Source organism: Callionymus lyra, chromosome 3, assembly GCF_982586985.1.
Source record: "Callionymus lyra chromosome 3, fCalLyr1.hap1.1, whole genome shotgun sequence".
Lineage (NCBI taxonomy): Eukaryota > Metazoa > Chordata > Actinopteri > Syngnathiformes > Callionymidae > Callionymus > Callionymus lyra.
The window spans coordinates 17,893,032-17,910,142 of NC_141820.1; the positions used below are offsets into that span (position 1 = coordinate 17,893,032).

Genomic DNA, 17,111 nt, shown 5'->3' on the forward strand with positions numbered 1-17,111 from the left:
CTTGTAGAGCTGCCAGCAGGATGTTGTCACGTGACTTTCTGAGTCGACTGCAGAGTTCAGGAAGTAGTTCATCCCACCACAGAGCCTGGACACAAACACACAGGCACAAACTAATAGCTATCCAGGATGGCTCCAGCAGGGGGCGTTGTCCTACCATGTGGTCGGCGGTTAAATGGTGGTTCGCATAGGTTATCAGGGCCTGTGGGCAGCGGTGCAGTAGCTTCTGGATGCAAAGCTGGGGCTACCCCCTCCTGGAGGCAAACAGGAGGTGCAAGCTGAAGCCCCTTAAACTGTCCTCAGACAGCCCGTCAAGCAGATGGAAGCCAAGAGGCAAGGACTGGCCACATAAGAGTGGAGACTGGAGACAAGATCATCATCATCATCATCATCATCATCATCATCATCATCATCATCATCATCATCATTAACCTTCCTTCATAATCATAATCATAATTATCGTCATTAACCTTCCTTCATAATCATAATCATAATCATAATTATCATCATTAACCTTCCTTCATAATCATAATCATCATCATTAACCTTCCTTCATAATCATAATCATCATCATTAACCTTCATGATCATAATCATCATCATTAACCTTCATTCATAATCATAATCATAATCATAATCATCATCATCATCATCATCATCATCATCATCATCATCATCATCATCATTAACCTTCCTTCATAATCATAATCATAATCATAATCATAATCATCATTAACCTTCCTTCATAATCATAATCATCATCATCATCATCATCATCATCATTTATCCCCTTTTTAATATTATCATCTGTCACAAATCACTATTCAAGGTGACCCAGGACTGGCAGACAGGACCCAGGACTACCTACCTACCTACAAAGGTACCTACAAAGGTAGGTAGGTAGGTAGAACTTTATTGATCCCTCAGGAGGTCTCCTTCTGGAAATTGTTTTTTTCCAATTAGACACAGCAATAAAAAGAAGAAATGTGCTTATATTTTTTTCTGCAGATTAGACATTGTCAAGAATTGTGTTTCGTCACCGAGCGTCATCGAACCCGGAAGTATCCACCTCCAAGGGACTTGTTGTATAAAAAAAGTGGAGAGGTATTACAGCTGGCTGAAGGACAAGTAAAGCCCATGCACTTTGCTCTCATAACCTCCCGTTCGCCAAGATTTCAGATGGGGGAGAACTTTATAAAATAATGACTTTACCAACCCCTTCAGGTACAGACCCTGTCAACTGTCGGCAGAAAAGTAGTGTGCAGAACAGGAAGTAATGATCAGAATCATCATAGTGTTATCATATGTGCTCATCAAATTAATCATCATCATAATCCTTCTTTCATCAATACTTTATCATCATCATCCCTCCTTCATTATCATCCCTCACTCATCAGAAACCGGACATGTTTAAACCTTAATGTGTGAGGATCTTTTTTTGGTGGATTGAGAGAGAGAAAGATGGGTTTTGTTAAGAGACGAGCGGACTGGAGTCACAATGATGACTTGAGCTTATGTCGTGATATGATGTAGGAGGAAGTTTGATCCAGCACTGAACCAGGCTCATCACATTCTCACATTTGTGTTGAAAGGTCAGTTTGGTCATGACTTGTTTGTGTGTCTGTGCTACTCTGAAACCTGAAGTGGTTCCTGATTCAGCAAACCTTGGGTTAGACTGGATCATCTCTGCAGCTGCAGATCACTTCCTGTCCCCACCAGAGGTTGTCTTTATCACTACACATGTGCTTTGCTTCTGTCGCCTTTAAAAATATTCATCTTCCCCATCCTCCCACTCTGAAATCTCAGTGGTCCCTCGGTGACCCTGCAGCGGAAGAGAGTCATGTCACTGCCGAAACCCTGGACTCTTCTGCATTTTGTTGCCATGGAAACAAGAAAAACAACATGACAGTCACACATGCAGTGTGCTAACTTCCATTGTGGAGCCTCTGCTCAAAAAACCAGGCTTAGACCCAATTGACCTCAGTAATTTCAGGCCTATTTCTAAGCTCCCTTTCTTGTCCAAGATCTTGGAGAAGGTGGTGTCTGAGCAGCTGTCTTTGTTCCTGGATCAGAGCGACATCCATGAGAAGTTTCAGTCTGGCTTCCGTAAACATCACTCTTCGGAGACAGCTTTATTGAAAGTATCCAGTGACATCATGATGTCGGCTGACTTGGTTAAATCCACTGTTCTGGTTCTCTTGGATCTGTCCTCAGCCTTTGACACAGTTGATCACCAGATCCTGCTAAGTAGACTGAGGGATGAAGTGGGACTGTCTGGGTCTGTGTTAGAAGGGTTCTCATCTTACCTCTCTGGGCGCCGTTTTATTGTATCTGCCAATCAAATGAGGTCTGAATCGGCAGATCTGTTGTGTGGAGTCCCTCAAGGTTCTGTTCTGGGTCCTTTATTGTTTTTGCTGTACTTGATTCCCCTCAGTAAAATCATTCAGAGATTTCCAGATGTTTCTTATCACATTTTTGCTGATGACATCCAGCTCTACTGCTCTTTTGATCCAACTGAGCCCCAGAGGTTGAACAGCTTAGTCAATTGTTTGCTAGAAATCAAACAATGGCTGAGTGAAAACACTCTACAGCTAAATGTGGACAAAACTGAAACTCTGGTTATTGCTCCTGATGATAAGATTCCAGGGTTGAGTCAGTACTTGGGTGACTTAGGCCAGTCTGTCAAATTGAGCCTGAGAAACCTGTGTGTATGTTTGATAAAGACATGTCTCTTGTTCAACACTGAGTGAACAACACTCTACAGTTAAATGTGGACAAAACTGAAACTCTGGTGATTGCTCCTGATGATAAGGTTCCAGGGTTGAGTCAGTACTTGGGTGACTTAGGTCAGTGTGTCAAACTGAGCCTGAGAAACCTGGGTGTTGTTTTTGATAAAGACATGTCTCTTGTTCAAAACTGCAGAAAACTGACCAGAAACTGTTTCCTTCAACTGAGGAAAATCTCTAAACTTAGGAAAATGTTGACGGAACATGATCTGGAGCTTGTAATCCATGCGTTTGTTTCTTCTCATCTGGACTATTGTAACAGTTTGTTTTCATGTCTTAACAAGAAGGATCTGTCTCGCCTGCAGTTGATTCAGAACTCTGCAGCGAGAATTCTAACCCGCTCTAGTAGAAGACTCACATTTCTCCGATCCTTAAAACTCTTCACTGGCTTCAAGTTTCTTTTAGGATCAACTTTAAAATTCTGGTTCTTACTTTCAGATCTATTCATGGTCAGACTCCTCCTTACATCACTGATCTGATCCAGCCTTACACCCCAGCTCGGGCTCTGAGGTCTGTGGATCAGAATCTACTGATGGTTCCTCGTCGCACACGGTTCCGGACCAGAGGAGAGAAATCTTTTCAGGCTGTTGCTCCTAAGCTTTGGAACAATCTTCCTCTCCCTCTGTGTTTGATGATCTACTGACAAGAAACATCTTAAGACATTTTTATTTGTTCAGGCTTTTCCTTGATTTTCTGGAACTCCTGTTGTGTTATCAGTTTTATCTTGATCTTTAAAATATATACTTTATTGAATATTGTTTTGATTGTTTAAGCGCTTTGTGACCCTGGTCTGGAAAAGCGCTATACAAATAAGAATTACTTACTAACTTACTTACTAATTGATTAATTGAGTTTTACCTTACCTTACCTTACCTTAACAACAGTAACCATGGTGACAACATGATAGGTGGACGAGGAAGTCATAGTCTCTTATGACACCAGAAAACCAGCAGACAAATCCAACCTGATCTGAGTTACCCTGGTCCTGATGGTGGTCTTAATCCAGGATTATGTGAAAGCATTTCTGGATTATTGGAGCAGATCAAAATCTCTTCTGGGGAAACCACGTGACCATTGGACCGGTCCTCTTCAATCTCATGATGCTGATGCTTCAATCGAACACTAATCAACACAATGACACTGTTACCTGCACCCCTCACTGTGTAGATCGCATGCTCGTGTCGACCCTGGTGTGCCAGACACACACTCATGACTATGACAACACTGATTACACAAAAACATTGATGCTTCACTCATACACTCGACACTATGACACACATTCGAAAGTGTCTCTCAGTGACTGTTTGTACGTGTCAAAGTCAGTACGCATGTCTCTGTGTGTGTAAATCTGTGGGGAAACAAGCAATGGTGCACTATCTAGGCCAGTAGGACCCCAGAGACTCGAGCTCTCATGGATCCTCACAACAGTCCAGATGATCGACAACAGCTGTGTGTGTGTGTGTGCATGTGTGTGTGTGTGTTTTCTTGTGAGTGTGTGTGTGTCTGCATGTGTGTATCTGTGTGAATGTGTGTTTGTTTTTGTGTCTGTGTGTGTTTGTGCATGTGGGTGTGTGTTTGTGCATTTGTGTGTCTGTTCATGCGCATGTGTGCGTGTGTGTGTAAAAGAGAGATTTTTTGTGTGTGTCTGTGTGTCTTTGACCTTGAGGAATACAAATATAATGAGTTTTTTGGCTTTAAATTTATTATTTTAAAAACACACATATACTGACCACCAAACTCCGCTAATCACTGCTCACTGAGGCCTTCTAAATTAATAATAAGGAAAATCTTATGTAACCAGAGCAAAGGAGGACGACGAGACATTAATATTCCCTCTAATAATGACTAACCCACACTCAATCACAGTTACACACACTCACAACTACGCTCAAAACACTAACACAACTAAACACTCACACACAGTTTCCAGTATATTCTATTAACTGTATTGATTTCAGTCAATTATTGACTGATGAGAACACAGAGATTAGCACATACTTCCAGTGATGATATCGTTTCTTGGCAGGAGGTGGAGCCATGTCTGTCAATCATTGAGCCATCTGACTATGTTACTGCTGCATCTGCTCAGAAGCTCAAACCAAAGATGAGACGCATAGTGTGTGTGCTTCTTTGTGGAGTCTTGTCCCAGGTCTGGGGGAAGGGTAAGCAAACAAACATGTCTATCTATTCAGGTCATGATTATTGTAAAAGGTTCTAAAGCAAGCAACTGGACACTCTCTTTAGAACCTTCAGAACAAGCGCACACACACAAGCTAACGGATCGTCTCTTTCAGACTGCCTGCTCTCTGACTTTCTTAGCAGTGATTTGTACGACTCAAAGTTTGACACGTCAGGGATGCAAGAAAGCTACGAGTCAGGGCGGGCGACCCGGGTCAGCTGCGTAATTGGACACACAGGCTTTTTCAAACTCTCCTGTGACGATGGAACGTGGACGTCTCGCGGCACTAAATGTCGAGGTGAGTTTTTACATCATACCAGCCGCTATCAACATCTCTGACCCACTCCCATTTATCTTTGCAGCGAAGCGCTGTGGTCACCCTGGTGAAGCCCAGTTTGCAGACTTCAGGCTTGTCGGTGACGACTTTGTCTTTGGCTCCAAAGTCATCTACACCTGCAGCAAAGGGTATGACCTTACAATACAAACATCACATTTCAGTAGGTGGTGAGACAGACAGGGGCTGGGCATTACACAGAGACAGTAAAACAGACCGATTGGAAGGGGAACAGGCAATTATTCAGGTCGACAGACATAAATGGAGCCTAACAGGCGGACATGCAGGTGGGGGCATGTTCTTGAGGGGCTGTGGGTACGGCCTATTAGCATAAGAGTTTTCCTCTCAGTTATCAGATGGTGAGCCGGATCAACTTCAGGCGGTGCGTGGATGAGGGCTGGGATGGCTTTGTGCCCGTTTGTGAACGTAAGCCCAGTTGAATGCAAATTGATAAAGATTACAGCGATTATAGCTATGTTCTTCTGCTCAGCCGTCCAATGTCCTCTGCTACGACTGGAAACCAACGTCCTGGTGACGGGAAACTTGGAGCAGGCCAACTTTGGAAGTGTCTTACGTTTCGGTTGCAAGTCAGGCACAGAGATTTTGGACGGCCCTGCAGAGATCTTTTGTGATGAGACAGGAAGGTGGTCTGGACCTCCACCTACCTGCAAAGGTAACCTTTTATCGGAGAAAGTATGTTTGGACTGTGTTTCATTGATCACTGATGAATCCTGAAGAGAGCATGTGTTACGGTTTGTTGGTCAGTGAGGATCTAGCATGTCAGCTAATTAAACTTGTTTATCTACCAGGTGTCAGCTGTGAGGCTCCCATTATTGAGAATGGACAGGTTTTCCAAGATGACATTGTGTACCCGGAACACCATGTGCTGAACTTTAAGTGTGATGACAAGTACCAGCCGTCGGAAGCTGTACATTCCAAATGCACCAAGATTGGATTTAGAAGTGTTTGGAGCCCCAGACCCACTTGTGAATGTATGTCACTATCTCGACAGCCGACATAATGTTGTGACAAAATATTGTGTTCTTACCCTATTAGTGATTAGGTGTAAATTGAACCCTTCGGGGATCATGGGTACAACTTTTGAGCCGAGCTCCTACAATGTGTTCTCTCCTGGTGATTCGCTGACCGTCAATTGTGGGGGCGACTACTGGATCATGGACAAACATACCACCACTGCTGTGTCTACCTGCAAGCCGAACGGGAAGTGGAGCATAGAGCCCAAGTGTTTAAGTGAGACTCTGACCTGCCCAAGCAAAGAATACTCAATTAAGCTTTTTCTTTTCTCTCACCAGAGGTCAATTGTCCAAATCACAGACCCAAAGAGGTGACTTGGTGGCAAATGTACAGTAATCAGAGAGCATATCTTGGAGATCAAGTCAGATACCAATGCAGTAGAGGTCTACAGCCTACCAATAACGTCGAGAAACTCACCTGTACCAGAGATGGATGGAAGCCAGACCCACCTTGTCAAGGTGAGACCACAACAGGAGGGCCATACTCTCAGAGCCGTCAATGTAACACAATTGACCAACGACACTTCTGCGACATCTCTCCAGTCAAGATTTTGAATGTTGTTCCTCAGACAGAACCTGCAAAGCGGCTGATGTGCAGAACGCTTCCCCAGTCCAATACAGGTGGACATACAACTTCAATGAAGAGGAAACATTTGTGTGCATAAGCGGTAAAAGATTGCGATCCACTCTCACTTGCACGCCTCAGGGCTGGTCAGGTCCCCACCCCTGCCCAAGAAGCGACATACGTCCAGTGGAGAACCCACCCACTCCGTCCCCTGGTCTGCCTCCATGTCCTAAACCCACAGTAAACAACGGGTTTGTGGTGCAGACTAAGGATGTGGCATATTTCACTTGCAATCAGGGATTCAAGCTGTACAGTGGCGCAACATGGGGTCAGGCTGAGTGTCTCAACAGCATGTGGATGGGACTGGAGCATTGCATTGGTAAGACCCGGGATTGGGGCCTCCTTGCAACATCCAATGTCTAAACTCCTATATTTCTTATCAGACAGGAAAGTTTGCAACAATGTTCCAGAAGTTCCCAACGCTGACATTAAACTGGTGAACGGAGCAACGGTGTACCAGGACCTTTGCTTAATTACCTGTAGGGACGGTCGCACAAGTCTGACAAGTCACCTCATCTGTCTGAATGGAACATGGGATTCTCAGGGGATCCCCATTGAGAAAATTTGTCCAAGTGAGTCACATGACCTACACCAGGCTGTCACTGTAGATCCGGACTTGATTCATTTGTTGGTTAGATAGGGCCAAGCTTTGTGACCCCCCACCGCAAGTTAAGGATGCTGCCATCATCACGCCATACCAGAAGGAGTATCAGTGGAACTCTAATGTCACGTATGGCTGCAGAGACAAGTTCACTTTGCAGGGACAAAACTGGAGCCAGTGCCAATCTGGAAAGTGGAAGCCAGGCGATATCAATTGCACTGGTGGGACTGACTCGGCTTTAGCAGCTCTCGTCACTACATTTAACTATCCTGGGTTCTGTGTTTCAGCGTTCTGTTTCAAACCTGAAGAAAAGCAGCCAACAATGACCTTTATCCCTGATCAAGAACGCTATCTGCCTGGCGAGGTCCTGGAGTATCAATGTGTCAAACCAGGGAAAAAAGCAGGAGGAAATGTTACATGTCTTCTTGGCAGCTGGAGCCAACCTGTAGACTGTGAAGGTACATAGAGGACATAGGTAGATAGGCCGGGCTCATCATGGCAGATAAGACGGATATATTGATATATTGATATATTGATATATTGAATGGATTAATGGATGGGTGGTGGAAGTAGGATGAATGGGGGCAGGGCAGTAGATTAAGGGGGTTTTGCTTTGATTTTGCGAGGATTTTACCGTGACCTGTTTTATCATTGGTTTGTGGACTCTGGACACCTACAGGTCTGGCCCTGCTATGCATTCACCGACAAGCTCCAAAACTGTAAATTCACAGTCAGACTGGCCCATTAACTGTTACTCCCATTTGTAGGACATTCATTTTATTGTACAGAGTTGATGTTTAATTACAGTTCAAAATCGACCATCGTTTTCATGGAAATGAGGGGATACTCTGGTGTTCTTATTCCATTAGGCAGTGTAACTCTGAGTCAGTTACCATGAAAACGTAGAGAACGAATCTGCTCGCTAGCATTTTTCTTCAGTTAACCCTGAGTTTCCTGTTAAAGTGATACTTCACCCAAAATTCAGAAAATTTATATTATAAAATGTATGTTCATTTTAATGAAGCGAATGACGCCAAGTGCTCTTTGTCTTCATCTTCCTCCTAAAAGACTAAAAAACATCAAATTACCGCCATGGTGCTCGACTGTAATGTCCATCTTGTATTGAAGCCTCGACATGAGGAATTGTTCCGGAACAACTTAAGTCTATATTTTACACTCGTTTGTAGAAGAAGTTTAAAGAATAACAAACAAAACAGAAAGGAATTACTCCAGAAGTACTCCGGGTAAATATATGCACTTCGAGTTGAGAAAGTAGACTCTACGCGCTCTGTTCCGTTCCTGTCTGTATCATTTGTTATTATTTAAACTTCTGCTACAAACTAGCTTAAAATATAGACTTTTTCAAGTTTCCCAGAACAATTCCTCTTGTCTAGGCTTCAACACAAGATGGATGTTACAGACAAGCACAACAGAGGTATTTGGGTGTTCTTAAGTGACGATAAATTAAAATGAACATACAATTTTGTTCTATAACTATAACTCTTGAAAGGAACAGATTACTCTGAAAATGATCCAAAACCTTAGTCGACATGAGGGTGAGTAGAAAATTATTTAAGTTTGAATTTTGAAACTATCGCTTTGACAAAGGGTAACTCACCAAAAATCTTTGTCTGAACTAAGACTTTCTGTTGTTCCAGTTAAGACATGCGGAACACCCGAGGACATACCTAATGGATATTACGATCCAGTCCAGGACTCTGAGACAACTATCCAGTACTACTGTAATGAAGGGTACATAAAACCATTACCTTGCTGCAGTTGTTAATGCCTGGAAATTATGTGAAGATTGGGTGTATTGGAGAGAGAGGGAGAGAAAGAGAGTGTACTATATTTTTGCACAAAGGTATGTATGTGCTTGTCTGTGTATATGTGTCTGAACGTACATGTGTATCCAGGTTTGAGATGGTCAGCCGTGTGACCACCAGGATGTGCTTTCATGGCATTTGGACCAACAGAGTTCCTGTGTGTGAAGGTAAGTCCAGTGAAGGCACTTTATGAGTTGATGGACCTGCTGACTTCAAACCTTCTACGACTGCTCAGCCAAAACTTGTAACTTGCCTCCGTTGAATGAGGCCATGATAGTGAGTAATATGCCAGAGAGGGAGGACAGAGTCCCTCAAGGTCACCAGCTTCACTTCAGCTGCAAACTACCTGGTAAAGTCCTGAAGGGGAGTTCGGACCTTGTCTGTGGAAAGGACGGTGGCTGGGGCAAAGAGTTCCCGACCTGTGAAGGTAACACCAGGTGTGAACCCCTGTAGAGGGCGCTGAAGTCCTTTCATGAATCTCTGCTGCAGATGTCTCCTGTGATGTCGTGGTGACCGATAGTCGTCTGCGGGTCTCTGGACTCATGGGAGGAGAAGCAGCTCTGAGACAGGGACAGAAAGTCCGCTTTTATTGTGAGGAAGGGTTCAGTATGATCGGAACACAAGAGACTGAGTGTTTGCCGACTGGCAAGTTAAGCGAGTCTGTGCCGACCTGTTCAGGTGAGTCCAGGAACACGTGCCCTGAAAAAATGCTGTCACGCTCTGTTTACGAAGGGACTGCTGAGTCATGATAACGACCTGCTGAGTCATGATGTGGGTCAGCTGAGTCATTGCATGTTTGTACAGAAACCTGTAAGCTCACAGATATTGGTGACAGCGTTCATCTGGAGTCGCATGCTCTTGGTGCGTCCGTCCAAGTAGGTGAAAAAGTCACGTTCCGCTGCCGCATTAGGGGTCATTACCTGTTGGGGAAGAAGGAAGTGATGTGTCAGCCGGGTGGGACGTGGAAGGACCCTTTCCCCACCTGTGGAGGTCATTTGAACAAGCACAATCGATTGGTTACTTGTTGGTGTGCATTATCGTCCCCTTCTGTGCTCTTGTTGGTCAGCGGGGGCACAGAACTGTAAAAGCCCACCCATGCTGCAGGACGGCGACGTAAAGGAATCACAGGATTCAGAATACCGACACATGCAGCAGGTGGAGATGATGTGCCAGCGGTATTACATCATTGAGGGAGGACCCACTAAGACTTGTGTTAATGGAGAGTGGGAAGGAGAAATGAGGTGCCTGAGTGAGTATCGTACACAAATACACACAAACTTAAATTCACACACACACACACTTACATTCACAAAAACTCACATTCACACACACACACCTGTATTCACACACACACTTACGTTCACATTGCCACACACATACACACAAATTTAGATTCACACACACGCTTACCATCACAATCACACACACAAACACTGATGGGAGTAGGCTACAATGCACACATCCATACACACTCAAACTCATATTTTCTCAATCAAACACACACAAACACTTACAATCACACTTAAACACATTCACACAAAAATCACAAATATTCCCACTCACACCTACACAGACACAGACACACGTGCACACATACACACACATTATCACAAACACTCACATTCAATCTTCTTCTCCTCATAGAACCATGCACGGTTGACCGCACCGCAATGAACAAGCACAAGATCAGGTTCCGGTACAGCTATGATAACAAGCTATACTCGCAACACAATGAGACGATCGAGTTTCTCTGCAAGGATTTTACTTTACCAGAAAACCCGCGTCAGATCTGCAAGGACGGACACATAGAGCTGCCCACCTGCATGTGATGACATCATCAGCCAGGGACATGCATTGAAAAACTTCATGCTGACCCATGGCCTTCAGGCCCTGCTCAAGAAAAATGTTGATTAAAAAACACTGTTCGTGACTTGTGTATTTATGAGTTTATATGTTAATACTATAGCCTCGCAGTTCTCGCTTTGTTTCTTAGATTCTACCATGATTACTGTATTATCAAGCTACATGAAATCACAAGAAATCACATGACCTGCTATTGCCAAATGTGATGATGAAAATAAAGGAGGAGGAGGACGAGGAGAAGGAGGATGATGATGTCGGTGATTATATTGAAAGGTCATTCACATATTCACAAGTCAGACATAAACATGTATTCTAATACTCCTTTTGAAATCAATACAGTTGTTGAGCATCCATTGATTAGCAACAAAACGGGCCAACTCATGATGATGGTGGTGATTGTGATGATGATGATGAAGATGAAGTAATACGAACGGCAGGAAGTCAGTGTTAGAGAATCAGGTCAAACTTCTTGCTGAAGGTTAGCTTTGTCTTTGTGGTCCAGATGCTGTCTGTCAGCTATATTGTTACAGTAACAGTCTCAACACACACAACATATACACACAAAACACACACACACATTCATCATATATATATATATATATATAGATAGAAGAATCATGTCATGTCAGTAGTGGGTCAGCAGTATGATGGCAGGCTTTCAGAGCAGGGCCGGGTCTAGGCAGGGGCAAGAGGGGGCCTGGCCCCCTCAAATAAATGTTGTGCCCCCTCAAACTTACATGTAAGTAAGTAAGTAACAGCACAATGCCCCCTCAAGATTTGTGGCTGCCCCCTCATACATGCCTGTCTAGACCCGGCCCTGTTTCAGAGCAGTAGTAATGCATCAGATTACCAGACTGCCAGTACCGAGGCAGTAGCAGGTCAGTGATCATGTTATGCAGATAGTGAACATCCTTGCATTTTCCTAGACTTGGTTGTGACCTGATCATGTTGTTGAACATTGAAGACCCCTAGGGACACTTGTACACTTGTCCAAGCATCACACTGAAAACGTCGAGAAGGATTTTATTTCAATAAAAGTACAAAAGTCCGAGGAGTCAGCGTCTTCATGAGGACGCCATCAGCTGGGGGCCATCACCTGCTGGTTGTCATAGTGACAGACAATATACAAAACACTGAGGGCAGAAATCCTTAGGACCTGTTCACCAGTCCACCCGTCCGCTGGCGTCTGTGGGACAAAGAGGACCCGAGACCCTGGCACACACTGATGGGCACAATCAGGATAATGCCAGTTAAGGTAGGAAAGATGTGACCAACGCACCTGCAGGACAGTGATGTGGCGGCTCTCTCCAGTGAAAACAGTTGTCAACCGACTCTGTACCTGATCAGCTGACCAGCTGCTGTCGATGGTGACTCGAGCCATCAGTCCCATAGCCGCTCGCTCTGTCCAGTGTGGGATAGAAAGCCTGAGGACACAGCAGTGACTTCATCATCATCATAATTATCGTTATCAACAGAAACTTAATGATCATCTTCAATACAACTTGATCATCATCATCTTTATCATCCACAAATTTATGATAATCATCTTCAATACAACTTCATCATCATCTTCATCATCTGCAACTTTATGATAATCATCTTCAAAACAACTTCATCATCATCTTAATCATCAGCAACTTTATGATAATCATCTTCAATACAACTTCATCATCATCTTTATCATCCACAAATGTATGATAATCATCTTCAATACAACTTCATCATCATCTTCATCATCAGCAACTTTATGATAATCATCTTCAATACAACTACATCATCATCATCATCATCATCATCTTTATCATCAACAACTTTATGATAATCATCTTCAATACAACTACATCATCATCATCATCATCATCATCTTTATCATCAGCAACTTTATGATAATCATCTTCAATACAACTTCATCATCATCATCTTAATCATCTTTATCATCAGCAACTTTATGATAATCAATCATCATCATCTTTATCATCAACAACTTTATGATAATCATCTTCAATACAACTTCATCATCATCATCTTAACATCAACAACTTTATGATAATCATCTTCAATACAACGTTATCATCATCATCATCATCATCATCTTTATCATCAGCAACTTGATGATAATCCTCTTTAATACAACTTTATCATTATCATTACTATCTTTATCATTAGCAACTTTATTATAATTATCTTCAATACAACTTCATCAACATCATCTTTATAATTAACAACTACATAATCATCTTCAATACAACTTCATTATCATCATCATCATTATTATCTTTATCATTGGCAACTTTATGATAATCATCTCCAATACAACTTTATCATCATCATTATTATCTTTACATTCAGCAACTTTATGATAATCACCTTTAATACAACTTTATCATTATCATTACTATCTTTATCATTAGCAACTTTATTATAATTATCTCCAATACAACTTCATCATCATCATTATTATCTTTATCATCAGCAACTTTATGATAATTATCTTCAATACAACTTCATCATCATCATCATCATCATTATTATCTTTATCATTGGCAACTTTATGATAATCATCTTCAATACAACTTTATCATCATTTTTATCTTTATCATCAACAACTTTATTATAATTATCTTCAATACAACTTCATCATCATCATCATCTTTATCATCAACAAGTTTATGAGAATCATCTTCAATACAACTTCATCATCATCTTCATCATCTTTATCATCAACAACTTTATGATAATCATCTTCCATACAACTTCATCATCTTTATCATCAACAACTTTATGATAATCATCTTCCATACAACTTCATCATCTTTATCATCAACAACTTTATGATAATCATCTTCCATACAACTTCATCATCTTTATCATCAACAACTTTATGATAATCATCTTCCATACAACTTCATCATCTTTATCATCAACAACTTTATGATAATCATCTTCAATAACACTTCATCATCATCATTATCTTTATCATTAGCAACTTTATGATAATCATCTTCAATACAACTTCATCATCATCCTCATCTTTATCATCAACAACTTTATGATAATCATCTTCAATACAACTTTATCATCATCATCATCATCTTTATCATCAACAACTTTATGAAAATCATCTTCAATACAACTTTATCATCTTTATCATCAACAACTTTATGATAATCATCTTCCATACAACTTCATCATCTTTATCATCAACAACTTTATGATAATCATTTTCAATACAACTTCATCATCATCATAATCTTTATCATTAGCAACTTTATTATAATTATCTTCAATACAACTTCATCATCATCATCATCTTTATCATCAGCAACTTTATGATAATTATCTTCAATACAACTTCATCATCATCATTATTATCTTTATCATTGGCAACTTTATGAAAATCATCTTCAATACAACTTTATCATCATTTTTATCTTTATCATCAACAACTTTATTATAATTATCTTCAATACAACTTCATCATCATCATCATCATCTTTATCATCAACAAGTTTATGATAATCATCTTCCATACAACTTCAGCATCTTTATCATCAACAAGTTTATGATAATCATCTTCCATACAACTTCATCATCTTTATCATCAACAACTTTATGATAATCATCTTCCATACAACTTCATCATCTTTATCATCAACAACTTTATGATAATCATTTTCAATACAACTTCATCATCATCATAATCTTTATCATTAGCAACTTTATGATAATTATCTTCAATACAACTTCATCATCATCATCATCTTTATCATCAGCAACTTTATGATAATTATCTTCAATACAACTTCATCATCATCATCATCATCATTATTATCTTTATCATTGGCAACTTTATGAAAATCATCTTCAATACAACTTTATCATCATTTTTATCTTTATCATCAACAACTTTATTATAATTATCTTCAATACAACTTCATCATCATCATCATCATCTTTATCATCAACAAGTTTATGATAATCATCTTCCATACAACTTCAGCATCTTTATCATCAACAAGTTTATGATAATCATCTTCCATACAACTTCATCATCTTTATCATCAACAACTTTATGATAATCATCTTCCATACAACTTCATCATCTTTATCATCAACAACTTTATGATAATCATCTTCCATACAACTTCATCATCTTTATCATCAACAAGTTTATGATAATCATCTTCCATACAACTTCAGCATCTTTATCATCAACAAGTTTATGATAATCATCTTCCATACAACTTCATCATCTTTATCATCAACAACTTTATGATAATCATCTTCCATACAACTTCATCATCTTTATCATCAACAACTTTATGATAATCATCTTCCATACAACTTCATCATCTTTATCATCAACAACTTTATGATAATCATCTTCCATACAACTTCATAATCTTTATCGTCAACAACATTATTATAATTATCTTCAATACAACTTCATCATCATCACCATCATTATCATTATCTTTATCATCAACAACTTTATGATAATCATCTTCAATACAACTTCATCATCATCATAATCTTTATCATTAGCAACTTTATGATAATCCTCTTTAATACAACTTCATCATCATCATCATCTTCATCATCTTTATCATCAGCAACTTTATGATAATCATCTTCAATACAACTTCATCATCATCATCATCTTCATCATCTTTATCATCAGCAACTTTATGATAATCATCTTCAATACAACTTCATCATCATCATCTTCATCATCGTTATCATCAGCAACTTTATGATAATCATCTTCAATACAACTTCATCATCATCATTATCTTTATCATAAGCAACTTTATTATAATTATCTTCAATACAACTTGATCATCATTATCATTATCTTTATCATCAACAACTACATATTCATCTACAATACAACTTTATAATCATCACAATTATCTTAAATATCAACAACTTTATCATTATTATCTCCAAAACAACTTTATCATAATTATCTTCATCATAATCATCAACAACATGACACTGACCTCTCGGGTCGCTCCTGGTCGTAGACAGCAGGAAGACACACCACATCTTTGACCGTCAGACGTCTGGCCTGAAGACTCCGCCGACGCCAATGGACACGGTGACACTTCTGGGTGAACCCATCAGTTTGCAGCCAGTCATGTGACAACAAAATCATGTGACTTGACTCATTTTGAAGGAACCGGAGCAAATAAAAATTCTGAGCTGAAGATCAGCCACAGTGATCAAACAAGGTCACCAACACCAGGTTGACCTGATGACCCCGTGAGTGGTTGATCTTATCATCAACTGATGATGGCCACATGATCTCCAGACCAACAACAGAAACAATGGTTTTTTAACATCATTGATTGATTGGATCTACTTGACAATCACCTCACTGATGATGCTCGAGTGATCCGATTGGACGTCCATCAGCTCCCTGTCCGCGACCCGGAGGGGCGGGAACACCTGAAAGACACACGCACTTGTGGGAAAAAAAGGCACGGACCCGCGCAAACACGCGCGCGCACTCTCACACACACACACACCTCCATCTCGATCTCCACCTCCTCTGTGTACTCGGGTGGGTCCGGGTCCGTCTCGGTTTTGGACCGGGTCGGGTGTCTCGACTGCTTCGGCCTATCGGGTTCGGGGTCAACCTGCTCCAGAGGATGTTCGCGCCGATCATTGAGCTAAACGACCAAAAAAAAAAAAAAAAAATCCCAGAAGTTTACTACAGTCAAAACTTTAGTTTCAATCATTGATCGTAAACCTACCGGAACGCAACGTAGCGGCATCTGGGTTGACGTCATCATCCGGGACTCCGAGGAGATCAAATCCATCTCGATGTTCTCCGTGATCACCAAACCCGTCTTCTCCAGCAT

At 40.9% G+C, this 17,111-nt stretch overlaps 2 protein-coding genes across 3 annotated transcripts; one reads left to right on the top strand and one right to left on the bottom strand.

Moving 5' to 3' along the window:
- Window positions 1–4,885: 4,885 nt before the first annotated feature.
- Window positions 4,886–11,311, top strand: LOC148083640 (complement factor H-like). Of its 2 annotated transcripts, XM_087786744.1 has the most exons (19): window positions 4,886–4,944; window positions 5,077–5,259; window positions 5,324–5,426; window positions 5,645–5,721; window positions 5,786–5,968; window positions 6,105–6,287; window positions 6,352–6,546; window positions 6,609–6,788; window positions 6,899–7,273; window positions 7,338–7,526; window positions 7,591–7,776; window positions 7,843–8,013; window positions 9,214–9,307; window positions 9,472–9,548; window positions 9,617–9,808; window positions 9,871–10,059; window positions 10,186–10,371; window positions 10,448–10,630; window positions 11,026–11,311. In XM_087786744.1, the coding sequence occupies exons 1-19, from the start codon at window positions 4,887–4,889 to the stop codon at window positions 11,208–11,210; spliced, it is 3,189 nt and encodes a 1,062-aa protein (XP_087642870.1). In that variant the 5' UTR covers window position 4,886; the 3' UTR covers window positions 11,211–11,311. The 2 variants fall into 2 exon arrangements, with proteins under 2 accessions (XP_087642870.1, XP_087642871.1); XM_087786745.1 differs by lacking the exon at window positions 9,871–10,059.
- A 972-nt stretch (window positions 11,312–12,283) lies between these two features.
- On the bottom strand, window positions 12,284–17,111 carry LOC148083641 (uncharacterized). The gene is made up of 6 exons (XM_087785768.1): window positions 17,004–17,111; window positions 16,776–16,919; window positions 16,621–16,695; window positions 16,248–16,354; window positions 12,524–12,668; window positions 12,284–12,466 (listed from the first exon to the last, which is right to left on the bottom strand). Exons 1-6 carry the CDS (start codon window positions 17,109–17,111, stop codon window positions 12,323–12,325), a joined length of 723 nt encoding a protein of 240 aa, XP_087641894.1. The 3' UTR covers window positions 12,284–12,322.